Source organism: Coenobita brevimanus, chromosome 102 (assembly GCF_032717465.1).
Source record: "Coenobita brevimanus isolate Jiangsu-jjx chromosome 102, ASM3271746v2, whole genome shotgun sequence".
Lineage (NCBI taxonomy): Eukaryota > Metazoa > Arthropoda > Malacostraca > Decapoda > Coenobitidae > Coenobita > Coenobita brevimanus.
The window spans coordinates 14,277,656-14,305,592 of record NC_137055.1 but is presented as its reverse complement, the minus strand read 5'-3'; the positions used below and the strand labels follow the sequence as shown (position 1 = coordinate 14,305,592).

General features: G+C 39.9%; 1 protein-coding gene across 1 annotated transcript; it reads left to right on the top strand.

Annotated features, from left to right (window-relative positions):
• Positions 1-26: 26 nt before the first annotated feature.
• LOC145415392 (monocarboxylate transporter 12-like) lies at positions 27-20,427 on the top strand. The gene is made up of 6 exons (XM_080284675.1): positions 27-58; positions 5,457-5,703; positions 12,922-13,105; positions 13,321-13,935; positions 18,015-18,206; positions 20,285-20,427. Exons 1-6 carry the CDS (start codon positions 27-29, stop codon positions 20,425-20,427), a joined length of 1,413 nt encoding a protein of 470 aa, XP_080140801.1.
• Positions 20,428-27,937: the final 7,510 nt, after the last annotated feature.

Below are 27,937 nucleotides of genomic sequence, written 5' to 3'. Positions count from 1 at the left end.
CCTGGTAGTATGGTTGGTAGAACGCTATGGTGGCAGCGCGAGAGTTCTGTGTGCCATGGTTTGGGTCCAAGAGATGGGCAGAGATTTTTCTACCATGAAGACATACTAGGGGCGTAGATCGATCTCCTACCTTTAAATGTTTTGGACTAACAGCAGCCTAAATACCACACAGAAAAATGTTGAGGTATAATGTGCAAAATAAATCAGTAAGAAGAGGTGCGATGATGCCTCCTGTGCCAGTAAGAATACGGACCACACTACCTCAAGTTAAGGTACAACCACCAGACCCACATTACACCATACCAAAATCTACTACGACCAGCTTCTGTTTGACTGTCTGTTTTATTGCCATCAATTTGCTGTCATTTCCGTTCTGACAGTGAATATAATGGCGTGTAAACTAAGGTTTATGAGAAACAAGGATACGCTGACGTTGGAGGAAGAGCGCAATGGACAACACAGTACTGGCAGAGGATCATCGGCAAACTTTTGCTTTTGACAGAGTGATGGGCTTCATACACCCGTTCCTTAGTCCACAAAGACACCGAGAGTAGTCAGGCGTCTGTTACCAAACTGCTTCAAGTTGAAATATTCGCATTTGTTTTTGCTCAGTTAGCTGTCGTTCATATTCGTACTTTTCAGCGATATATATATATATATATATCTATATATCTATCTATATATATATATATATATATATATATATATATATATATATATATATATATATATATATATCTACCTATATCTGTCTATCTCTCTATAACTATTGTATATGTTTAGTGATATCAATCTATCTATCTATATCGATTTAGCTATCTATATCCATATCTATATATATGTCTGTCTCTATATCTACAGTATATGTCTATCTATCTGTATGTATCTATATCTATATGTATCTATACCTATCAGTTTATATCTATCTATATGTATTTCTAACTGTCTACCTAATATTGTGGAGGCTCTGAACACGAGTCAAGTAATAGATCAGATCCTACAGTATGACAGTTTAGGAACGGTATAGCTTACGGGTACCGGGCTGGTTGGTACATGATGCACAAAAAGAAACTAAAAGGGGACAAAAAGGAGGCTGAATAGGGCATAAAAACGCTTTTAAATTGAGGTATGATCGGGTAATATTGCCTAGCATCTTGTCAGACACAAAGAAGATTGATGGGGCTGCCCTGGAGACTCTAGTTTGGACCTATTTTCAGCTGGATAGAGTAATTCAAGTGACTCAGAGACAAAGGTGATGGTAGGCCGACCCCTGTCACTAAACAGCGTCCAGCAATATTTGTCGTATCACTCTTGTTTTTCTTCGGTCACTCTTTACATCATGAACTACGCCCGTCTCACTCCTGCCGCTAGTGTTTAGTTCTGTCTGGCGTCTGGTGGTGATGGCAATGCTGAGGGAATCCGACGAACTCCTTCATATAGAGCTGTAGTATGTAGCTCTAAATGCTGAGGGAATCCTACATGCTCCTTCATATAGAGCTGTTGTATATAGCTCTTAATAATATTATATAAAACTGAAAACGTACAAATATCTCCTTTCTGATAATACCTATAAATACAGTACAGTAATAATAAACCGTCAGCGAGTACCACCACCATCCTTCTTGCTGGAAGCTTACTCTCATTCACCCAGTACCAAAGAAGGGTGACCATTCCCAACACTCCAGTTATCACCCAGTTACTTTAACATTGTATGTCTCAAAAGTTCTTGGGTCTATTCTTAACAGAAAACTTATAAAGAATCTTTCCTATTACAACCTTCCTTCTGATTGTCAGTATGGGTTCTATCAAGGACGCTCCACTGGCGATCTTCTCACCTACCTTCCAGACTCCTGGTCATCCTCCTTTCGGGACTTTGGAGAAAGATTTGCCATTGCACTTGGCATCTCAAAGGGTTTCGATCGAGTCTATCATAAATCATTAATTTCCAAACTGCCCTTTCACGGTTTCTAGCCTTCTATCTGTGCCTTCATCTCTAGCTTCCTTTCTGGTCATTCAAAGCTGCTGTTGTAGACGGCCGCCGTTCTTCTTCTAGATCAACCAACAGAGGTGTTCTTCACGGCTCTGTCCTGTCACCAACTCTCTTCCTTTTATTCATCAATATCATTCTAAGGTTTACATCTAACCGTATCCAATCATACACTAATTATTCCACCCTTCACCTTTCTATTCGGTTCCCGCAGCTTCCATCTCAGCAGTTACTTCAACAAACAAGGGATGAGGCTATGGCACACCTTATGTCTGACTTGGGTCCTATCTCTGACTGGAAAAAAAAAAAAAAAAAAAACAATGTCTTTAATGCATGAAAGACTCAGTATTTACATCCACCAACCCGACAAAATCTTCTACGGGAGTACCCACTAATTTTTAATAATATCCAGCTCAATCTTGCATCATCCTGAAACATACTTGGGGTTTCACTCTCTCAGGACTTCTCTTGGAAATATCATCTCTTGTAAAATCTGGTTCCAAGGGATTAGATGTGCTAAGCCAACTCCATATCTTCTTTACCCCTGCACAGTTGTTGACTTTGCACACGGATAATACTTGCTCCTGCATTGAGTATTACTCTCATGTGTGAGAAACCTCCCAACATACTGTTCTTCTTAATAGGTTGGAGTCAAAGGCTTTTCATCTCATTAACTCCCCTCTTACTGGCTTCCTTCAGCCTTTTATTCTTCACCGCACTGTTGCATCTTTATCTCTTTTCAATTGCTGCTTCAATGGTCACTGCTACTCTGAACTGTCTGCGTCTAACCCTTCACTTCAATGACGGGCTCGTAACACCCGTGTAGCAACAAACTCTCATCCCTTTTCTGTTCTACTGTCTAATGCAAGAGTTAACCTTTACTACCCGTCCTTCGTTTATGCAACAGGTCAAGTCTGGAATTGTCTCCCTCTTTCTATATTTCCTACTTCCTACGATCTCCAGTCTTTCAAACGCAGTGTGTCCCGGCATCAGGCAATGAACGGATCTTGAATTTGGCTTTATGGTGAATTGTTTTGTTTTTTCTTGGAAGAAACGGTTTCCGGACTCCTGACCACTGGTTCCTTCTTCTTTGCATATATATATATATATATATATATATATATATATATATATATATATATATATATATATATATATATATATATATATATATATATATATATATTCTGTTTAGACTCAGGCGCCTAAGTGAAGTTGAATGTGTGCCCAGATTTTTTTTTTTCTTTTTTCGCTCAAATGAAATATGAAAGATCTTAAATGAACTACGCCAATAACAACAACAAAGATCACTGGCGAGAGAGAGAGAGAGAGAGAGAGAGAGAGAGAGAGAGAGAGAGAGAGAGAAAGAGAGAGAGAGAGTGTCTGACGTAACACCCTACACTGTCCCACATACCTCGTTTCGTGACTCTGAATTTAACATTTTCGTGCTGGCTAAACTAACCCAAATATTTGCCACAAATTAAACACGTCCATTCTTTTCACATCCCTTCTCGTTTGGCATCTTTCAAAACTGTATAATAAAGACTTGCATTAACATTTATAAATCTCTTAACCTACTTTATGTTATGGTTGTAGGTGGTGGCGACCAACATCCACTCACTTCATGTAGTGCTGCCTACTTCTCCGTTCACAGTTATCATTCTGTGTCTACCCTCATCTCCACCTACTTCTCCCATTCTTTCCTGTTACTTTCTGTTCCTCCTTCCACATTCCCTGTCTATCACTACCTCCACATTCCCTGTCTATTGCTCCTTCCATATACACTATGTAGCTATTACTTCTTCCACATACACTATCTCTAACTCTTTCCACATTCCCTGTCTATTGCACCATCCACATTCCCTGTCTATTACTTCTTCCACATTCCCTGTCTGTTATTCTTTCCACGTTCCCTATCTATCTACCCTCTTTCTCCAAACAGATGAAGGCAGACTACGATTTCTTTCTCTTCTTTACCATATATAATCCAACTGAACAAAATGGCGGGGATTTTCGAACATAATATCTAAGATGGATTTGCTGTCGTAACTTGGGATGTGTTCGCTGCAGGAGGAACCAGAAAGATGGGAAGGTTCTGCATTGTCTTTTCCTTGTTATAAGAACGACCATTTGTGCTCTAGTAAATAAGGATTAATTCTTTTCGTAGGATTAACTGGACAATCGGATTCTGCACACTTCATTCCTTAATCTTCCTGTAAAAAGAACCCATGGGTACGATAGGGAGTTCGTCGTAATTCAACTTATCTATTTATTCACTTATTTATCTACTCCCAGTCTTTCATCTGTGCAACAGGTCAACTCAGAAACTGTCTTCCTCTGTCTATATTTCTTTCTGCTTACAATCGTCAGTCATTTTAACGCAATGTGACAAGGCATCTTGAAACGAAAGATTCTTGAGATTCTCTCTCTCTCTCTCTCTCTCTCTCTTTCCACAAACGTTAGCTCACTTCTTGACGGGGTAGCATGGTAACGTGGCTCGTGGTGAGCGCAGTGTTGCCAGCACCAGGACTTCCAGCCCAACTGGGCTACTCGTATATTGCTTTTGAAGAGCATGCCGCCATCTGCAAAGATGCTGCCGCAACTTGCCTCGCTTTGGGATACTTCTGAAATATCACACCGCAGCGCCAATAATTAATCCATTATTATGACCAATTATTTAAGATGGATGACCTCTTCCCCTCACGTATGGTTCTTGTACCTGCAAAGTATAATGTATGTCAAGTGCCTAATACACACTGCAGTTTACATTTTTAAAAAAAGGTGGAAAACTCTGGCACTTAATGACTATATTGAAGCGTCTGTGGAATAAAGATTTTTTTATATCATTTTTGTGACTTTGATTCAAACATGACTTGTATAACATATTTAAATGAGTTAATGCTGCCCATCATCAAAGTTTAAGCCACGCTTTCAAATTAAAGCATCATTCATACTCTAAGTCCGGGTTTTTAACACTACTGACACACGGAAGGGTTCATAGGCTTACACAGGCCTAGGGGAACCGAATGATCCTGTTCATAAGCTGCAGTGTACTTTTAAGGTCAATAAGAAGATCAAGGACAGATTTTAATGTTCGGCCTACTTATGAAGCATTTATGTGGTATTCGAGGGCTGTGTGCCTAGGTTTGGCCTCATTGTGTCTTGGCAACCCCGTGTAAGAGGACCCTCACTCCACAGCAGTACAGAGGAAAGGCAGATTTGCACTCACTAGACACCCTTTCACCATGAGGCGGACAACTTACGGGTCGACTGAAATGTGTCAGATGCCTGTTGTGGGAAAAGGATATAAGAATGTAGGTTATGTAAGTAAAGAATTCGTGGTCAGTAGTGACGCACATCCATCAGAACAAGGAAGGAAAAGCAGTGCCTGTCAGGGCAGACACAGTGAGAAAGATAGAACACATCAAGTGGACTGTTTCAGCTATAGTCATAACACCAATTACTTCAGTGAGGAAGAACAGAAGAAAGAGTCTACAGGTTCTTCACGTCAAGCTAGTTTACAACAAGACAAGAAGTTTACACAACAGAACAGTGAGGCAGGTGTCCAGTGTGTGAAGGAAACAAACAAACTACCTACAAGAAAACCTGAAGGGGAAGACAGTAGGCCAGAGACGCAGCCAAGCCTTATTGACGAGGCTGATGCACCTGACGGAGGCTGGGGCTACTTGGTCATGTTGGGCACCTTCACCGTCATGGTTAGTGGCTTTACCTACATCCCTTTGGTCTGTGTTATGCTAGGCTGCATTAGGCTTGGTTAGTTTAGGTTAGGACTGGTTAGGTGTTAGGATATGGTTGATTTGACTAGATCAAGTTGACAGGCAAGTTAGATTATGTTTTGTGGAATTGGTCAAATGAAATTTCGTTAGGTTTGTTGAATTTAGATTTGATTACATTTGGCGTGGTTACGTTAGGTTTTATTGTGGTTAACTTAGATCTGATTACACTAGGCGTGATTTCGTTAAGGTTTTGTGTGCTTAGTTTAGATATGATTACATTTGGCGTGGTTACGTTAGGTTTTAGTGCGGATAGGTTAAATTTGGTTGACTCTACTGTGGTTATGTTAGGTTTTAGTAAGGTCAAGTTAGAATTAGTTGCATCTGACCTGGTTAAGTTTTATTGATTTTAGGCAACGAGACCTTTCGTTTAATCACATCTTCAGGAGGGAAAGTGCTCGGGACATTTTCATCTTTCCCTTTCTCTGACGATATCGGCATATCCATGAATGACGCGTAACCAAGTCATTTATTTGCATGTTTGTATGTACGTACACACACACACACACACACACACACACACACACACACACACACACACACACACAGTGCATGTACACAAATCCTGTTGCCACTCACCAAACCTTCTTTTTCCTGACTTGCGTTATCTGCTTCCCCCATTCCCTCCCCTCCCCTCTCTCTCTCTCTCTCTCTCTCTCTCTCTCTCTCTCTCTCTCTCTCTCTCTCTCTCTCTCTCTCTCTCTCTCTCTCTCTATATATATATATATATATATATATATATATATATATATATATATATATATATATATCATCATCATCATCAGCCATTTAGTCCACTGCTGAACAAAGGCCTCCCCCAACCTTTTCCACGAATTCCTTGACTGAGCCAATCATTGCCACGTTTTCCCTGCAAATTTCTCTATCTCATCTGTCCATCTCCTGTCTGGCCTTTTTCTGCTACTCTCACAATCTCTTGGAGTCCAGTCAGTCAGCCTCTTGCTCCATCGGCTATTTCTTATTCTTGCTATATGGCCTGCCCACCTCCCTTTCTGTTCCTTTATAACTTCTGTAATATCTTTGACTTTAGTCTGCTTTCTCACCCAAGTTGATTTTTTCCTGTCGCTTAAAGATATTCCCAACATTGACCTTTCCATTGCTCTCTCAGAACGGATAAAATTATTTTCCATTGATTATGTCAGTTTCCAGGTCTCACAACCATACGTCATAGCTGGAATTATACATTCGTTATATACTTTTCGTTTCATACAAACTGCCAAGATACTTTTCATAATGTCTCTGTGTTCACCGAAAGCTTTCCATCCAATTGTAATACGTCTTTTTATTTCGCTATCATGATCTTTCGTTAATTTTAGTATTTGTCCCAAGTAGTTGTACTCCTCAACATCTTCAGGAATTTCATTGCTTATTCTGATGACGCTCTTTGATGTTTGTGGATTAGACATTAGTTTTACTCCGGTTCATCTTCAGTCCTACTTTCAGACTTTCTCTGTTCAGGTCATTTAACATTTCTTGCAATGCCTCCGCTGTTTCTGAGATTAGGACAATGTCATCTGCAAATATTAAATGGTTTAGCTTTTCTCCATCTATGTTCACTCCTTTGTTTTCCCAGTCTAGCTTTCTGAAAATACTTTCTAGGCATGCTGTAAATAATTTTGGTGAAATTGTATCTCCCTGACGCACGCCCTTCTCAATCTTAATTTTTTCTGAGTCCTTATGTAATTTAACTGTAGCAGTTCCCTCGTTATATATTTTTTTTGAGCAGTTTTACAATGTTCTCATTCACTCCTTATTCTCGCAATGAATTTATAATTGCTATGTGCTCCACTGAATCAAAAGCCATTTCGTAATCAACAAAACCTAAGGGCAGTGGTTTATTATTTTCTGTAGTTTTCTCAATTAGCCGATTCATTGTATGTAGATGATCAGTAGTCGAGTACCCGCTTTGGAGTCCTGCCTGTTTACGAGGTTGGTTTTCCACCAAAATTGTTGTTATTCTGTTCGTAAGGACTTTAGTGAAGAGTTTATAAATGACTGATAATAAGCTAATGGGTCGATAGTTACTAAGATCTTATGAGTCACGTTTTTGTAGAGTAAAATAACTATTGCATTACACCATGTTTTGGGAATTTTCTTCTGTTTTATACATTGGGTAAATATGTGAGCAAGGCTATTTTGTACTTCTACTCCGGCATCCAACAGTAAATCTGCTACTATTCCATCTTCTCCCGGAGCCTTCCCTCTTTTCATATTTTTAAGACAAATATTTACTTCGTCTGTTGTTACCTCAGGTATTTCACTTGTGTCAACTGAAAAGTTAGCTATTGGTACTACTGTCTCTGATGCATTCAGTTCTTTGTAAAATTCTTCAACTCTCTTCACCATCTTATCTCTGCATTTAATGATTTCACCGTTTTTTTCTTTCAATGATGTCATTTTGTTGCTTTCCTAGTGCCATTTTACTTCGGACCTGTTTTAGACTTATTAAATTTTTGATGATTTCTTTGATCTGATCCATGTTTCTCTTTCTTTTTTCTTCTCTTTGTCTTTTGTTGATAAACTAATTTAATTCCACTCATTCTATTTCGTCTTTCTTTGTTTTTAATTTCATATCCTTTCGTTTTTTCATAAGCTCTAGGGTCTTTTCTGAATATTTCTTGGCTTTGGTTGTATTAGGTTTTCCTACTGCCTCCGCTGGTTCTCTTAGGACTTATGTTAGTCTGTAATTCAGCTCATCAATGTCATATTCAGCATTACTTAGAGCCTGAAATCTGTTCCTTACTTCCAACTGAATGGGTGCTTTGTTTTCGTTTACCATTATTGGGCATATCTTTTTATCTTTAATCATCTTCTTTCTTTCACTTCTGAAATTGAATCTGGCTGTGCAACCCACCATTCTATAATCACTACCTCTATTTACTTTGTTGATAACTGTGACAGTTGTGATCGTGTTATTCTTATCTGCTATAATGAAGTCGATTTCATTCTTTGTTTCTCCATTTGGGCTTCTCCAGGTCTACTTTCTCCCTGTTCTTTTGTGGGAGAATGTGTTCATTATTCTCATGTTAAACATTTCAGCAAAATTTTCCAGCATTTCTTCTCTTTCATTCCTTTCTCCTACTCCAAATTTTCCCATACATGCTTTCTCATTTTTTGACTTCCCAACTTTTGCATTGAAGTCTCCCATGAGTTTAGTATATGTTGTCTTTTCTTCTTCCATAATCTGGGAGATGTCATCATAGAATGTTTCTATTTCTTCATCTTGGTTTTGAGAAGTTGGTGCATATACTTGTATGACTTTCATGGTATATTTTTTGCATAGTCTAATGACAACAAATGCTGCTCTGTCAGATACACTGCTGAATTTGACAATGTTGTCTGCAAGATTTCTGTTAATTAGAAATCCTACACCACTAACTCTTTTATTTTCCCTTCCTCTATAGTAAAATAAGTGGTTGCTGTCTTCGAGCTGAATTACTTTTTCTTCTTTTCTGTGGATCTCACTCAAACCTACAATATCCCAACTAATATTTTCCGGTTCAGTCATCAGGTTATCAAGTTTGTAATCTTCTGCGAGACTTCTTACATTGTATGCATAGATCTTCGTTGATTTCAATTGGTTTAATATCCAAAAGTCTAATTTTCCTACACAGTGCCTACTCACTTTCGGTGGCACACTGCCCATAAGCACAGGAGGCAGTGCAGTTGGACCTTCAGTAGACGATGATCCAACAGGAACGCCCATCAAATAATTTGCAATAGAACTCATGTTTGATTGGGAGGATTGTGGCAAATAATCTCAGCTCCCTGCCACATAGTTTCTGGTGAGATGTAATTTTTGTGCCACCTTATTTGTTATATTCGATGGAGCCCTATATATCTACAGGGGGTCCCATGGTCTGTGCCGTCTAAGACGGTACCTCATATATCTACAAGGCCTTCCCCTATCCGACACCTGGGGACGCACCAATAGCAGTGGGATCCTGCCCCTGGAATATATATATATATATATATATATATATATAGTCTTTTTTTATGCAAGAATGAAGGCACCAAAAGCCAAGAGCCCGCAAACCGCTTCTTCAGAGAAAAACAAAACAAAAGACAGCCAAATTCAAGATCGGTTCATTACCAGATGTTGGACAAACTGCGTTTGAAAGACTGGAGATCATAGGAAATGGGAAATACAGACAGAGGGAGACAGTTCATGAATTGATCTGTTGCATAAATGAAGGACTGGGAGTAACGGCTAACTCTTGCATTAGAGAGTTGGGCAGGAAAGGGATGAGAGTTTGTTGCTAGATGTGTGCTACGAGCCCGTAGAGGTGGCGGGATGCAAGTGGACAGTTCAGAGGAGCAGTGACAATCTAGGATAATGCTATATATCTATCTATTGCCAGACGCCCTAATCCCGTAAGGGGTAGCCATGTCGCCCTGTTCCCCGCCATTTCACTGTCCTGCTCCCAGCTCACACCCTCCTCTCTCATATACCTATCCACTCCATCCCTCCATCTCATCCTTGGCCTCCTCCTCCCTATTCCCCTCCACATCACTCACATACACTCTCCCCCACTCTCTACATGGTCAAACCACCTCAATATGTTTCTCCTAACGCTCCCTATCACATCCACTTCCACACACAATGCTCCTTCACTTCTGTCCATCTATCCATCTATACCTCCATTTATGTACATCTAGGCTAATGCTGACAGATAATTATAAACTGAAAAACGTACCTTCTTTAACAGATAAATAGCACTACCGTTGGTTTGAAATAGCTGGATATTTGTCGGCATGACAGATGAATTATTTGAGAGGGACATGTGGAGTTACATGGAGTGTCAGACAAATGAAGAAGTGAAGTGCCTTGGTGTTAGTGTAGGTGTTACTGAATGCGTTAAGAGAATATTCTGAGATGGTTTGGTCATGTGGCGAGGATGAAGAATGGAACACTGACTATAACTTATTCGATCTGTTCTGTGAAGAGGCGAGCCTTAACTCTCTGAAACCTGGCAGGTGATTGGCTGTCAGAGTGCATTCATTATTGACGATCTATTTTAAAACATTTTTATTATAGGTGTTCCAACAACCGTTTGACGATAAGTTTGTCCAAGTGAAGTATTATATCTCGTTTTTTGCACAGATTAATTTAAAAACGGGGCCTTACAAAGTTAATCAGATAGCCTAGATACATGTGAAATTTTGAATATTCGGTGTAAATCAAAATACGTGTGGGTAAAGTTTTACGAGTACTGGACCTTGATTCTTCCCCCATGTTTAGACATATTAAGGTAAATTATGTAAATACTGCGAAATGATAAAAGTCCTCAGGAGAAGATGTTATAGTATCAGATTTACTGATAGATGCAAAAGTTCAAATCTGACTAGCCCACCTTGGGGGCATTGTGGCTCAGTGGTGGAGCATCTGACTAGTGACTGCAGAGTCATGAGTTAGCGTCACGCACGGGTAAGTTGCCCTGCCGGGAGAGGTAGCGCTCTCCTGTCACCTAGCTGGTTGTACCAGCCGTGGCTCAGTGAATCAGAGCGCTCTGACCGAAGGGTTGGAGGTTGGAGTCCACCCAAGGGCCATTGATGGACATCAGGAAGGGCATCCGGTCATTAAGTGCTACAAGCTCCAAAACGAAAAGTCCCCTACCCAGGGGCAACGCCTCAGCCCTTATCAATAAAAGGGGACACGGTATATATATATATATATATATATATATATATATATATATATATATATATATATATATATATATATATATATATATATATATATAGCGTATGGAAATTCAGTCCTAGAAAAATAACTGGTTTGGTTGAAATATTTTTCAGATGAACTGCTTGAAGACATCTAGTTGACATATCAATCATGGTTAGAATATACTGATCGACTTGAAGATGTCTTTAACAATGGTCCAGCTATATTCACGAAGACTAGCAAATGGAGCTTAACTCGCAAACGCCAGACAATATTTAAACGAAGTCGTCACCTTACTACGGGCAATTGTTCGGAAAGTAGAGAAAATTGTTTGTTTTCAACCCTTAATATCTTGGAAACTATAGCACTTAGGGAAACGAATTAACAACCATTTTACTCAACAACTCTTCTTCTTGTGAATGAAAGTATTCTCATGTCTCTTGGTCATTGCACCGATGAGTAATGACGTGGGGAGGAGAGCAAATTTTCGCCACAGATGCAGCATGAGAGCAAGACGTGTTCAAGCGTCTGCCTGCAGCGCCGACTGTAGCTTTGCTCTCAACGTGATAACTTACTCCACTACTAGATAAACTAGGTACTGCTGCATCCAAAACATGCCTTATGACACTATCACTATGCACTTTTTTAGTATCTCTGGAAAGAGGCTTGTCAGGGGTGGATGATGCAATTGGGAACAGGCGGTGTGGATGGAATCAGACAAATAGGAACCTGAAGAAAGCATTGTACACCTGGCAAAGGCAAGGGACAGACTAACTCTCACCTGTGTGGTATGGAGGGACTCCCCCCTACCCTTTGGTGGCGAAATGAAATGGCGGCTGGTTCAAACAGTGGCAGGAAAACAGTTGCGCGTATAGCCACTACCCGGAGGCATCATAGCAGCACAATTGAGATGTGTATGCATGTTACCTGGTGGAAAGAGGTTAAAACGGAGGAAGTGGTATCAAAGCTGCAACAGGAAAACTCTTACCTGCATGTTAACACACATAACAAGTCTTATATTATTTACAACATATCAACACATTCCTGGACAGAAGGGCCATCGATATGAACCTATGTTTTCATGACTCCAAAATGACTTACAGTGGTATCATGAACAGATTTACTTATTGCCTGACCACAGTCTTGAAACTAGTATCTGGTGCACTTTCTCCCACACACACAGTCAGCAGCAGCACAAGAGGGCCTCCATATCAGAAAGTGACATTCAGACAGTTCATCACTCAAAACATTTCAACTAGAGCTTAAAACTCAGGGTAAAATTTCCATAACAAACTCAATCTATGTATTACTTTACAATGTGCATAGTCCCCTCAAAAGACCAGTATCCATTTCTGATCTCACCCAGCCCTATCTCACCTTTCAGTTTCAGACACCTCCTTGTTCAGTCACGCTCTTCATGGTCAGTATTTTCTAAATAATGCTTCTTTACCAAACAGAGCACAGTTGGCACTCTCGGGGCATGCTTCGGTATTCTCTTCTCGGATTTTCTGCTCAAGCTGGGCACGTCCTCACTGCTCACCACCTGGATCTTCAGTCTCTACCAAGTCCTTGGCAACCTATCATCTACACTTGTGCCTTCGTTCATTGACCTGATGGGATACCGCAAGATAACCTTCACAGGTGGAGTTTTGTGCAGTCTGGGAATGGGGTTATCAGCCTTTGCCTCGTCCGCTTATACTCTCCTTTTTGGATATTCTGTCTGTATTGGTAAGTATATTATTACTTAAAACAAAGACTTTCTGGATTAGTATAACTTTGCTCCATAAGGTATAATACCCTTTTAACTGTTTCCTTCATGTATATTCATGAAAACTGATGTCACTGCTCTGTTTCAGGAGTTGGATGTGGAGTTTCTTTTTCTTCATGTTTTCTCATCTTACCACTCTACTTCAAGCGGCTACGTGGCAGAGCTTTTGCTGTGTTGTACTGTGGGGCTGGCATGGGAGGAATAGTGGGTCCACTCCTTATCACCTTCCTTCAGGACCATTTTGGCCAAAAGGGTGCCACTATCATTGTAGGAGCCATCTCCCTAAACATTTGTGTGGCTGCCACGGTATTTCACCCCGTGGAGTGGCACAGCACAAGGTCATCTCAGGCTGTGACAAGGCTGAGATCCCGAAATACCTCCACCAGGACACTGACAGAAACACTGAAGAAAGCAGCTCACACTTTAAAGGAGAATTTTAAGGCACTAAAATCTAAGCGGGTTTTGGTTCTGGCTGTCATTGCTGCACTGTCGTCTAGTGGTTGTGTTCAGGTTCCTCCATTAATACCAATCGTAATGAAATTGCGAGGCTATACACAGGCTGAAGCATCGTGGTGCATGTCCCTGGCCTTCATGATCAACGTGGTGAGTCGTGTAGTGGTGGCCTCCCTCACAGACTGTTCCTGGTTCAACAGACGAGTCTTCTACATGGCCGGCATCGCTGGGCTGGGCCTCTCCATTCTAGGTATGAAAATTACAGTACACACAGTGCATGCTCTACGTAAGTTATATATTCTACAATATCACAGCATCTTACTTGAAAATGTGCATGGGTGTCTCTCTGTCTATTTGTCTGCCATTAAAGTGAAGGTGAACTTTTTAAAGGGCTTCGTTTGTTGGACGTTTTTCTTTCTTCCATTTTTTTTTTTTCTTTTTTCCGGGGAAGTTAGGGTGTGGGTTAAAGTTCCTACACTGGCAACCCTGATTGCCAAAAGTATCAAGTTAGCATGGTAGAGCATGATGACTAATTAGTGAAAAGATTTTACTTTCCTTCTTCAACTACATCAATACTGCAACTTATAATTTATTTAATAATGTCAAGCATTGTATGTGTGTGTTTGTTCGTTTTTTTGTTTTTTTTTCACGAGAATGATAATAGATATCGACCTGACTCTTTTTGCATTGGGTCAGGTAAGTGTAGGGAGTGTCCGAAAAATAACATAAAAATTATTTGGTGATCTCGCTTGACGAAACTTCGCAAAGTGGTCGGAAATCACTACATACTATAGGGTCTGTGCGTCTGTTCGTTTCTTTCACGAGAACGGTAATAGATATTGACCTAATTCTCTTTTAATTAAGTTGGAGTAAGTTCATGAGGTGTCGGAAAAGAGTTGGCAATCGCGCGCGACGTGATGGCGCGAAATGGTAGGAAATCGCGACACGCGAAAATATGCAAAAAATATTTTTTCTACTTTTTGGTCAGAATTTTCCATTGTGGGTTCAATAACGATATGGAAAAAAACGACAGTGGTACTTGCAACCTTTTGTGATGGAGGGGTTATTACTCTGTTATCTTATTTTTGTTTTTTCTTTGAGGATACAATTTCTGGGCTCCTGGCCTTTGGTTCCTTCTTCCCTCCATTAAAAAAAAGTTAACCCCGCAAATTTTTTCGGGCAAGTACTAGTCACTATATAAAGTCAACATGGTGAATCTTGGTGCCTGGGTGGTGGGGTGGTGAGCAAATTGGTTGGGTGGGTGGACGGATGGGTGGGGTGGGCAGGAGAATGAGGTGGGTGTGCAGGGTTTGATGGGTAGGTGTGTGGGCAGGGTTGGATGGGTAGGTGTGTGGGAAGGGCTGGGTGGGTAGGTGGGTGGGTAGGTGGGTGGGCAGGGTTGGGTGGGTAGATGGGGGTGCAGGGATGGGTGGATAGGTGGGTGGGCAGTGCTGGGTGGTTAGGTGGGTGGGCAGGGTTGGATTGGTAGTTGAGTGGGCAGGGTTTGATGGATAGGTGGGTGCACAGGGGTGTTGTGGATAGATGAGTGGGCAAGGTTGGCTGGGCAGGGTGGTGGGCAGGGTTGGGTAGGAGGGTGAATGTGGCTGGGTGGGTAGGGGAATGGGCAGGGTTGGGCGGGTGGGCGAGTGGGGTTGGGTACTTAAGGTAGATGGGCAGAGTTGGGTGGGTAGGTGGTTGGGAAGGGATAAGTGGTTAGGTGGATGGGCAGGGTTGGGTGGGTAGGTGGTTGGGAAAGGTTGGGTGGCTAGGTGGATGGGCAGGGTTGGGTGGGTTGGTGGTTGGGAAGGGTTGAGTGGCAAGGTGGATGGGCAGGGTTGGGTGGGTACATAGGTGGGTGGAAAGGGTTGGGTGGACAAGTGAGTGGGAAAGGTTGAGGGGGTGGGTGTAGTAAGGAAAGTGGGGGCAGTGTGGGTGGGTGAGTGAGTGGGCAGCATGGGTTGGTGGGTAGGTGAGTGTGGTAGAGTAGATGGGTGGGTTGATAGAGGGAAAATAAGACCATGGTAAGAATAGGTCCATGGTATTAATAAGTCCATGGGCAATACATCCTTGGCATATGGGCCGAAGTGGGAACATACAGAGAACCTAATGGATAAATAGGGATCCCAGGGGCCGTCCTTTATCATGGGTAGCAATGGATTCTAATTGTCAACATTAACACCAGAAACAAAGAGTAAAAAATCAGCTTCTTATGAGAACTGCCTGTACTTACAAAACTGAGCAGAACGAAAACTTTACTTGCTACTTGTAAAACAAATTTAACCCGTCACATCCCGAGCACTTTCGCACCTCTGACACCCCCCAGTCCTGACCATTTTTGGGAAAATTTTTTTTTTGGCTAAAACCTCCGCTTTTGGTGAGAAACATCGAAAATTCATAGAGAAATCACTCACCTGATGTTTAAAATACTCGATACAGGTAGGAGTACCTCCTTACCTTACAGGGTTTTCTATCAGGCTGGCTGCAAAGAAAACGAGTTCTATGGGAGGATAACTATTCCACACTACTCATAAACGGTATTTATTTATTTATTTATTTGGTACGAATTTATATGTAGTACGAGAGTATATTGGTTTTCAAACAGTAATATAGGCATTATAAGCATTGTTTCACTCACTAACTCATCACCATTCCTGACCTTCTTTTGGCACATTACCTGATCATCATTTCTGACTGTTTCTTCCTCTAATGCTATGTAAACTTTGTCCTCCACATTGTCATCGATTGGGGAATCACTCTGGCCCTGAATGTCTTTATTGACCAGGTCACTGGTAACAGGTGAATTGCTGAGACAATGGGGGGGGAGGTTATGTAGTGTAAGGCATTGTCCCTGCTTGGCATCTTGTAGAGGAATAGAGGAAGGTGTCCCGTGTATACATACGAATAATCACGAGTGAAAATTGAAAATTGTGCAAATTAGGGACCTTGCAATTGCACAACGTACCAGTACGTCGTCGGAACTAGCAAATGCAAAATGTTGCAACGTATCCATACGTCGACGGGACGTCTCGGGTTAAAAACAGAAAGTACAGGCGAGTTCCTAAGTGGCGATAATTTATACTTCTGCCTGTGTACGGTCAGAAACAATTATCTTCCCAGTTCCGTCTGTAGAAAAGTAACAACTGGTGAAATACAATAAAAACCCCATCATTCGGAGCGAGTGTCTCGGTTCAATTTTTCCCGCATGTATTTGTCATAGGTTTGGCAAGATACCTGTCTGTCTGTCTATGATCTAGCACCTTCTCGCAGCCGGTTGTGGAGTTTTCTAGTCCTCTGTGACAATTTTGAACACTGTGGTAACAAAATGATGTATAAATACCTCTGTTGCCTAATATGAATGACTGGTGTTGAATCTGATCATGTATGTACACATAGGTAAATACATACACACAAGCACACATACATACATACACAAACACCCATTTACGAACACACACACACACACACACACACACACACACACACACAAAACAGGCAGTGTGACATTTATATATTTGGGAGATTATTAATGTTGGTCTATAATGTCAAGGGTCGACAACTTTTGAAATACATACATTCAGCACGGATGCAATTTATACATGGGTTATAAAGTGCAAGCTTTGTACATCTTGTATTACGTGTATTTACCTTTCTCAAATGCCATATAGTGTATAAGCAGAGCACTTGTTATGAGGAAGCATTGTACATGATTGAGACCATGAAGCTTATGCGTCATTGTTTTATATTCTGCTCCCCTCCCTCACTCTCACCATTAAGACTCTATTGGGAACAGAAGTCTTGCAACTTATCATTATTTTCTCTCAATGAAATATGAAAAGCAGTCTGCTGAATTTGTCACGAATGACACAAGCTTTTATTTGGCCACAGATCCGAGTCATCAGTGTCTTGCTTTGGATTGAAGAACTCATGGGCTGTAAAACATGAAAGATTGCTGGAATCTTGTTGCTGAAGATGGTATGTCACTGATATAAAGAGTGGCATGAGAAATGTGCTGAAGTTCAACAGCTTTTTCTGGACTGGCTTTGGAAAGGAAATTCTATATAAGCACGGGACCAGGTCTACACGTTAAGTTTCTCCATGTCTGGATGATCATGTATATTTTCTTTCATTCCATATTAACTAAACTAACCTAACCTTTAATCTAACAACCAAACCAAAACCTAACCTAATCTATAATATTCTCAACTAATCTAGATCATCCTGCAATAGAAAAAGGGCCCATCGTGGCTATGTACAGTACATGAGTCTGGTTCCTTGATTTCCTAAGATACAGTGTTTTCAGTCTCTGATTTAGATGTGCTGTCGTTTCAGCCTTCAGTGTGGTGTGGGATTTAACTCTGATATACCTGACCCTTACTCTGTGGGGTATGTCCGTTGGCATCTGCAACACACTAGCCATTCTCATCGCCATCCACTACTTAGGGCAGGGCCTCTTCGTCGACTACGTTAGTGTGGTGGGCACCTTCACTAGCATGTGGTTCCTTCTGAACAGCTCCCTTATCGGTGAGTCCTTGGCATCTGTACCTGTGCGACAATTCAAAGTATTTTAGGGTGTTACTGGAAGTGAGTCTGGGCATTGTGTAACACCATCTATAGCAATGTGTCCTATACACTACATCTCAGTACTGTATCTTCTTGTATGGTATTGATGTAACCCACCTGGATAGTACAAGAAGCATGCAAGAGAGAACCCAAGAAATAATAATTAATAGTAAAACAGACACACACACACACACACACACACACACACACACACATATATATATATATATATATATATATATATACTTATATATTTATACACGAGGTGCTACCCAAAAGTTCCAGTAATTTGAATGTTGTAGGAAAATAAGTACCCTTCCTCCTAATTCTCACTGTCACCTTCGAAGCATTCCTCCTGGATATGTATACAGTGGTCCCAGCGTTTTTTTGCATGAGTCCCTGCATCCCTGGAAGGCTTGAGGCGTGATGGTCTTGAGGTCATCCTCCGATTCGGTCCGGATCTCCTGAATCGAGTCAAATGGACGCTCTTTCAGCCGTAATTTCAGCTTGGGAAACAGGAAAAAGTTGCAGGGGGCAAGGTCAGGTGAATAATGTGGGTGGGGAATGACTACTGTATTAGTGGAAGCCAGGAACTGCCGGACAACAATTGATGTGTGTGGGGGGGCGTTGTCATGATGCAGGACCCAGTCCTTGTTCTTCCACTGTTCTGGACATTTGCAGCGGATGTTCTCCCTCAGACACTGCAAAACTTCACAGTAAAACTTTCCGCTGACAGATTGACTCGGTGGGACGACTTCATTGTGAAAAATCCCTTGGATATCGAAGAAAATGATCAACATCGACTTGATATTGCTAAGCTATTGCTTCCCCCTTGCAAAACCACCAAGCCACTTACACACCAAGTTACAATAGTAAGCATAGCTCAACAACACGTCTGCTCACAGACACGGGCGGGGCCACACTCACAAGGGATGCTGCTGACTCCTCTTAGCGGCAAAAGGCAAAACTGCAAACGGTTGGCTCCATCTATTCAAATTACTGGAACATTTGGGTAGCACATCGTGTGTGTGTGTGTGTGTGTGTGTGTGCGTGTCTCTCTCTCTCTCTCTCTCTCTCTCTCTCTCTCTCTCTATATATATATATATATATATATATATATATATATATATATATATATATATAAATAAATATATATATAAATATATATATATATATATATATATATATATATATATATATATATATATATATATATATATATATATATATATCCATCATCCAATCCTTCATTGCCCCATGAGGAGCGTAGGAGCCCGGGGCTAGGCAGTTGGTCCCGACATTTGAGATGAGAGTGACCAGCCTCACTCATCTCTGAGTGGCATTACATGAGCAATCAACCCCAACCACTCCTTGGATATAAACTTTCACCGGCTCAATCCGAATGGAGCGCAATAATTACCCACTAAACCACCAGGTGCCAAAATTATATATATATATATATATATATATATATATATATATATATATATATATATATATATATATATATGTGTGTGTGTGTGTGTGTGTGTGTGTGTGTGTGTGTGTGAGGTCATACATTAGTAGGAAGAATAATCTGTGAAGGAGAATGTACTCAGAAGTGCAGGATATTGATATTAACGTATAAGCAAAGCACAAGAGAATGTTCAGGCATAATATCCAGAATAAAGAACAGAGGTGGAGGTGCTAAGATACCTCCATGATCTAACCATAAGTTTATCCCTTTTCGTCAGTTTATACATACATGGTGATCCACCAGTAGCACTCCACTAGAAACTCGCCTAATGAGGTATTGCATTGTTTGTATGGCTCAGTCTGTAGGTGTGGGCATATAGTCAGTGGGAGAGGGAAATGATTAAATGATGCAGGGTAGACACTGATAACGCTGACTGAGCTGTCCGTGGAACACAAGAAATCGTCTGACGGGCTGGAAGGAGGAGCGTTATATATGGGCCACCCTCTATACTGTCTGTCTTCGCTGACACTGTGTACCTTGGTGCCAGTCGGTTTGTGTGTAACTCATGTCTCCCTCATGGCAGGTGCGGTGACTGATGCTACCGGCTCCTACACGGCGAGTCTCGTACTTCTAGCTGCCATTCACTTCGTATGCTTCATCCTGTGGCTGTTCATGCCAGCTGCTGTTGCTCATGACGCCCATAGTGAGCACCGAGAGGCTGCCTGAGTCATGAAGTCGTATTCATGTGGCTTTGAGGAGTTGCTTACACCATGTTTTTAGTGATTTGGTTTTGCACATTACACCTCAATATCCTCTTTGTATAGTTTTGATGGAAATTATGTGAATAATAATGTCATATGAATGCCATATTGAAGAATGTCAAGATGTAGAGCCGTGTTATGCAACTTACAAGATTCTGTTGGAATTATTTCTTTGCAACTGTATTTTGGACAATATGCCTCAGTGTCCTCTTGTACATTGTTCATATAGACGCCGGATGGTATGGTTGGTAGAACGATAAGGTGGCAGCACGAGAGTTCTGCGTGCCATGGTTTGAGTCCAGGAGATGGGCAGAGATTTTTCTACCATGAAGACATTACCAGGGGTGCAGATCGATCTTCTACCTTTACATGTTTTGGACTAACAGCAGCCTAAGTGCCACACAAGAAAATGTTGGGGTACAAAGTGCAAAATAAATCAGTAAGAAGAGGTGCGATGATGCCTCCTGTGCCAGTAAGAATACGGACAACATTATCACCAAGTATATAGGGTCAGCTGGCACAAGTTAAGGCTGTCCACAACCATCAGACACACACTACGCCATACCAATTACGACAACCAGCTTCTGTTTGACTGTCTGTCGTATTGCCATCACTTTGCTGCCACTTCCATTATGACTGTGAACAAAATGGCGTGTAAACTTAAGTTTATGAGAAAGAAGGATACTCTGACGTTGGAGAAAGAGCGCATGGGAAAACATAGTACTGGCAGAGGATTATCTGCAGACTTTTGCTTTTGATAGAGTGATGCGCTTCATACACCCGTCCTTTAGTCCTAGTCCAGCAAGACACTGAGGGTAGTCTGGCATTTGTTACCATACTGCTGCAAGCTGAAATATTCTCATTTGTCTCCGCTCAGGTAGTTCTTTCTTATTCGTACTTTTCAGCAATATATATATATATATATATATATATATATATATATATATATATATATATATATATATATATATATATATATATATATATATATATATATATATATATATATATGTATATATATATATATATATATATATATATATATATATATATATATATATATATATATATATATGTTTCTATCTATCTATCAGTCTATCTATGTCTATCTCTTTATCTGTGTCTATCTATCTGTGGTATCTTGACCCTATAATATGCAAATCTTGAGACTGATTTTAGTTATCGTGTAATCGAGGACAGGAGAAGTCTTTTGTAGATCAGTTAGGCATATATTGTACACGTGAAAGAGCAGTAGTTATACGTGAGTAGGTTTGTAAGTAGATAATCTTAATTCCTTTTGTCATGCAATGATAGGAGAAGTTAAAGATGGATATTGGGTCTTGATATGCAGTTTATTATCTTCAAAGGTAAAACTCAAGTTGAAAAAACAGTGTGTAACATAAGAGCTAACTAACTTCTCACTGGACCCCTCTCCTCTTTCCCTCTCTCTACAACCTCTCTCTCCTGTAGCTAACCTCATTCTGGCACTCTAACTCTTCCTTCAGTCTCTAGGAGGGCTTGTATCACGTGTATAACCCGTATGTACGCGTTCTAGAACCTTGTGTTTGTGTGTATGTAGCACTTCCGGTGCCCTCTGGCATTCTTTTGCTTAAATCTTGCCGATACATTTCCAGCTCCCACACCTAGCTTTACTGGTGTTCCTATATATGCTATCTGAGTTGTGTTATGATAATGTAGCTTCCAACATCTATCTATCATGCTATCTATTATGATTTGTATTATTATATTATGGAGTCCTGACATCACTCGGTCACGCCAGCTGGAGAAGCTATTGACAGCATATATCAGTGACACTAGTCTATTAATACATAAAACTGATTATAATATTGTATAGATATAATATTCATGATAATATTGTACTGCCCTAATAATATTCTAGAAACATATTACATTGTAAACATAATCTATATATAATGGAGCAAAATGCACTATAGTTAAACTGAGTATGGAATATTGTATAACATATTGTAAAAGTGTATGTATGACAGGCACATATATGCAAAAAATAGTTCAAAGTTAAGATTATAGTGAGAGTTATTAATAAATTTGTATTTTATATAAATATAATGGTAATATTAATTCAATTGTTGTCCCATATATATATATATATATATATATATATATATATATATATATATATATATAAAATTAACACTATTTACAAAATATTTACACTTCACTTAGGGGGTCTCACTTGAATGTTCGCTCTTCCTCCAGCAAATACTGACTCCAAGTTTGCAATTCTTGCATGCATTCTGTGCATTGCGAACAGCACTACTGCAAATACAATAGAGAAGATTATAAAGACAGTACGTGCTGGGCCATAAACATAATGTGGGTTAAACATAACCAAACTCAATTCTTCCCAGGGCTTCATTGTCATATAAGACTTTGTAGTTACTTGTAGTGAAGTTATATATATTAGACTTGTGGACGAGCGGTTGTTATGCTTGAGTAGCTTTGTGAGTAGATAATCTTCTTTTCCATTTGTCATGTAGTGACAGGAGAGGTAAAGAATAGTATGGGACTATTTTTATTTGTCTTGGAAATATTAACAAGTCTGTCACACAGAGCGAAGTATAAAGTAGAGTCCCGCTAGCTATCTCTCTGTCTCGCTCTCTCTGTCTCTCTCTCAAGTTGCTAAGCCCTTCTCCCTGCGACCTGTCTGTTTTATCGCTAGCTTCCTTCTGACCTCTCTTTCCTAAATTCTGGTGAAACAGGAGACGTATCACGTGTGTTCCTTGTGAGTGGAAAGTTCTAGAAGCCTGTGTGTGAGTATGTGTGTATGTGTGTGTATGGTCACTATGCGCTGTCGTGTGCCTATAAAGCATTCCTTGAGTTAAGAGTGTGTAAGCATGTTTAGCATTGCTCGATTCTCGCAGACACAATACCTTCTCATCATCTGACTCCCTGCTTCTATCTGTCTCTCTATCTATCTATTTATCTATCTATCTATTATGATTTGTAATTATAATATGGAGTCTTAACATCATTGTTTCATTGATTAGTTGCATAGTTTTAAACTTAGATGAACTCAACTTAATATTTGTGCTCATGTTCAAATCCAAAGGGTGGAAATATTTGTGTGTATGATTGAGGATGGCATAGTGATAGGTGGTAGATAATGTGGACATGGATGGTGTAAGTATCGCACAGTAGTCTGGTGCTATGTATAATCCTGATACTGAAGTATGAGATGGCGGTATATCTGGACAAATTATGTAAACTGATGTGTTATGAGTGAAGTAAAAAAACTGGAGCAAATGTGAGGTTGCATTGGTGATGAATGTCATGAATTCTAATGATAGCCACTTCACAAGGGACTGTTCCAGTAGGCTGAAACGTGAAGATGCATTAAGGACAAAGGTGAACAACATGTAAGGATGTACGGCACTTTCGTTCAATCGTTGATTCACTGGCGAAAGTGACAGTGTTCCGCCTCTTAGAGACCATGATGAATTCGGTTTCTGTGTTGATATTGATAATGACCAAAGTGTCATTATTCTTAGAAGGGAAGAGGTATATTTGATACACTGTGAACAGGTCGTCAGTTATGAATGGTACATGAACTACTACTGATGTTGGTGTTTGTGTTGCTTTTAAATATGGATAATATAACATGAAATTTCTACCCCAGAACAAAGGCTTCAGTTTATGTTTATGTATGCCTTGACTAATTATTTGACGTAGCTCATGAACTGGAAGTAGGTCAATTGTGATCTTGCCATTACCAGCATTAGCAATTCCTTGCATAAGTGCCCTGTGACGAACTCTAGTGTTATCTAATTGGAGTATAACAGTGTCAATATGTTCCGTGATGACTGAGAAGTGTTGGAAAAGTGTTATGTTTCCTTCCATGGCATTTATTTTGTCTACACTTTGGTGAGTTATAATTTCTGCCTCTTAGATTTTTCACGATTGTCTTCATTGCTGAGTTTTGGCCGGCAGCGTTCTTGTTTTGATATGTTAGTACCTGAGCTATTTTACCAAATTTGTTGTTTATTTCTTGAAGGTCTTCCTCTGTAGCCAAACCAAAGATGTTCCACAGAATTGCACCACCTAGGTCAAACAAACCGCGTCTTTGGCGAGTACGTGTGATGTTCGTGTCAGTCAATGCGTCTGTTCCATAAGATAGTACTGTAGATCTCGGACCATGATGAGCATAATTGACTTAGTCTGTTCTATCTTCCATTTCGCTAACTTAACGATTTCAGTTACTTCCTTTGTGTTGTAAGCTTCTGAAACATAGCCTCCTATCATAAAGTCCAGGGTTCTCAGTGTTTTGGCAATGTTCTCCAAATAAGTAGGTAATTCGTATAAATAATCCAAACTGATTTCAGTACTCATGTTTTCTTTTACGACTGACGTCGTGGCCGTTGGAGCTATGAGGCTTCCTTGTCGTACTATATGTTGAGGGTCTAAGTGAGCATATCGTCTTGCTATGTAGAGGAGAATACATGGTATAAGTCCCTTCATCGTTACCTACCGAAAAAAAATATATATATAATAATTTCCTAATCCAGTCATGCTGTGGTCGATGATAGCAATGATGTGCGTTACGGTTGGCTCATGGAGAACAATAACTTGCTTGTTGTTTCACTTACAGAAGGAGTTTCAATCGATATCTATATCATGTAAACACTCTACTGTAGCCGTTTTAGGAACAGTTGCATGTATGTTTGTTTGCCTGGTATGCGACCTTAATTTATTTCTGTAATTATTCTTGTCTTCTTGATTGGTTTCATGAGTAATTATCGGTTTTGCAGTGGTGTCCGAGGTTGTATAATTGCTGGCTAATTCCCTTGGTACCCATTTTTAATGCTGGCTAATTCCCTTGGTACCCGTTTTATTTGATCAACATGAATTTGTTTTTCTTTGCCACTTGACAGTGACCTAATTACAACTTTGTTTGCTGTCTTATTGATTACTCTGTATGGGCCCTCAAATTTCGGGGATAGTTTATTGTCTGTCGTATGAATGATACCATAGACAATGTCTCCTAAGCTGATAGGCAGTTCTTTCACCTTTTTGTTGAATGCCTCCGTCATTTTTTCCTTCACTCTCTTGTGTATATCCTGGAATTCACGTAAACGGAGTTTAGGGTAATCATCGTAGTTGTACATGGGCAGATTTCCACCTTCGAGAATTTCATACTGTAATTTCTTATCTGTTTTGTAGATAATGAAATGTGGTGTGTCTCCTGTAGACATATTTATAGATCCATTAATTGATGCTTCTACTCTGGGAATCCAGCTTGCATAATTTTCATTGAGAATGTGTCGTAGTACATTCAATACTTTTTTGTTTTGTCTCTCTACTAACCCACTGAATGCTGGGTGATTGGCTAAAATGTTACCCTTCTTGATATTGTATTGTTTACAAATTTCTTGTAAGATATCAGAATTAATTTCACCTCCATTATCGCTTATTAGTACCTTTGGGGTCGTGAAGCGACATATTACATTATCTATTATTGCTTTTGCTATTGTTTCTGCTGACTTATCCTTAATTGGGGATAAAATTACAAAGTGTGAGAAATGATCTGTTGCTACGAATAGGTATTGGTTATTTTTGTATGATAATGGTAACTTGAGTAAGTCAATTGTGACAACGTCCTATGGTTGATGTGGTACAGGGTAGTTACCTACAGGTGCAGGTGTTATTAGGTAGCCTTTGTGTTTTGCACATGATCGCACCTGTCTATATGACTGTTTATATCTTTTCGTAATGATTGGCCAGTAATATAACAGCTGGGCTTATTTAAATGTCTTGTCTTTTCCCGGATGTCGTGCATGTGGGCTGTTGTGTATCATTCGTAATACTTGCGGTATCATGTGATTGGGTACCACTAATTGTTTATTATTTCTTCGGCGTTTTGGTTGTCCTGGGTTGATGCTGTATAAGGCATTATTGATTATTGTGAATTGCTCTAGTGGTATATGTAGTTTGGGTAATTGTATGTCATCTCCACTTTCTAACTTGTATATAACTTTAGACCAAGTTGGATCAAGTTCTGTGCTTTTGCGATTTCATCATGGTTTGGGATGTTTCCTTTGAGAGCTAATGCTGCGACATGAATTGTCTTCGAGTTCCTAGATAGTGCATCGGCTACTAAATTCATTTTGCCGTGTATGTAGTGAATATTTACATTATAGTTTTCGACTGTACATTTCCATCTTGCTCTTCTCCCAGAGAGGAGTTTTTCTTTGAACATACCCACTAGAGGTTTATGGCGGTGAATAAGTGAATTTCGTAACCATATACAAATCTCAGAACTTTTGTAATGCAAAAACCACTACAAGTGCCTCTAAGTCTGTAGTGAAATAATTTTCCTCTGCACCTTTTATTTGTCTGCTGGCGAATGCAATAGGTTGATTCTTTCTTATCTTCTTGCATCAGTACAACCCCTGATCCTTTAACAGATGCATCTGTGCAAATTATAAATGGTTTAGTGATATTAGGATAGGCCAAGCATGGTGCATTTGTAAGTTTATCCTTTAATTCATTAAATGCTTGTTTTTGTTCTTCTCCCCTTTGGAATATAGCATCTCTTTTGAGTAGCTGGAATAGTGGAAAAGCTATATGAGAGAACTGTTGTGTAAAAGACCTATAGAGTAGTATCCTGCCAGACCTAAAAATTGTCTAACTTCGTCTATAGTATTGGTTTGGGGAATCTTTCACTGCTTGTATTTTATCATCGGGTGTATGTATGCCTTTTGCATTCAGTTTGTGACCTAAAAATTTATTTCCTTAAAGCAAAATTTGCATTTAGACAGCTTAATTTTTAAACCAGCATCACCAAGCTTTTGTAGGAGTTGGTCTACTTTATGGAGATGTTCTTTTATGTCATTAGTTGCAATAATTATATCATCAAGATAGACGAATATTACTTGTCCTAGAATTCCGGACAATGCGTAATTAAGCAAGCGTTGAAAAGTGCCTGGTGCTGTCTTCAATCCCATTGGCATTCTCTTGTGCTGGTAATGTCCTGTATTTGCGGAAAAGGCAGTGTATTTACGTGATTTCTTATCTAATGGGATTTGATAATATTCATTAAGCAAATCGACTGTGGAAAATACATTATTTTCTGGTCCAATATTTTGCAGGACATCACTTAGCAATGGCATGGGAAATTGGTCTGGGACTGTGTGATTATTTACTATCTACAGCCGCACACATTTCTTCATTTCGTTTGAGCACGAAAAATAATGGGGCATTCCAAGGGGAGACTGATGGCTCAGTAATGCCAAGTTTTAGCATTTCATCGACATACTTTTTTGCAAGTGTACGTTGTGATTGTGGGACTCTATAGGCAGGCACAAAAATAGGTTGTGTGTCTGGGTGCACGTTAATTTTGTGATTAATCAGGTTAGTACACCATAACTGTTTTCCAGGTAATGCTACCGTTTGCTGATGTTTTTCCAACATTTTTAACAAAACAGTTTCTTCATCAA

Bases quoted from the DNA above. Each gene is read 5' to 3' on its own strand.
- LOC145415392 (XM_080284675.1), top strand. From the start codon at position 27: ATGGTGGCAGCGCGAGAGTTCTGTGTGCCATG. The intron at 5,704-12,921 runs GTTAGTGGCTTT...TTTACCAAACAG, and splicing joins TGGGCACCTTCACCGTCATG to AGCACAGTTGGCACTCTCGG. The intron at 13,936-18,014 runs GTATGAAAATTA...CTGTCGTTTCAG, and splicing joins GCTGGGCCTCTCCATTCTAG to CCTTCAGTGTGGTGTGGGAT.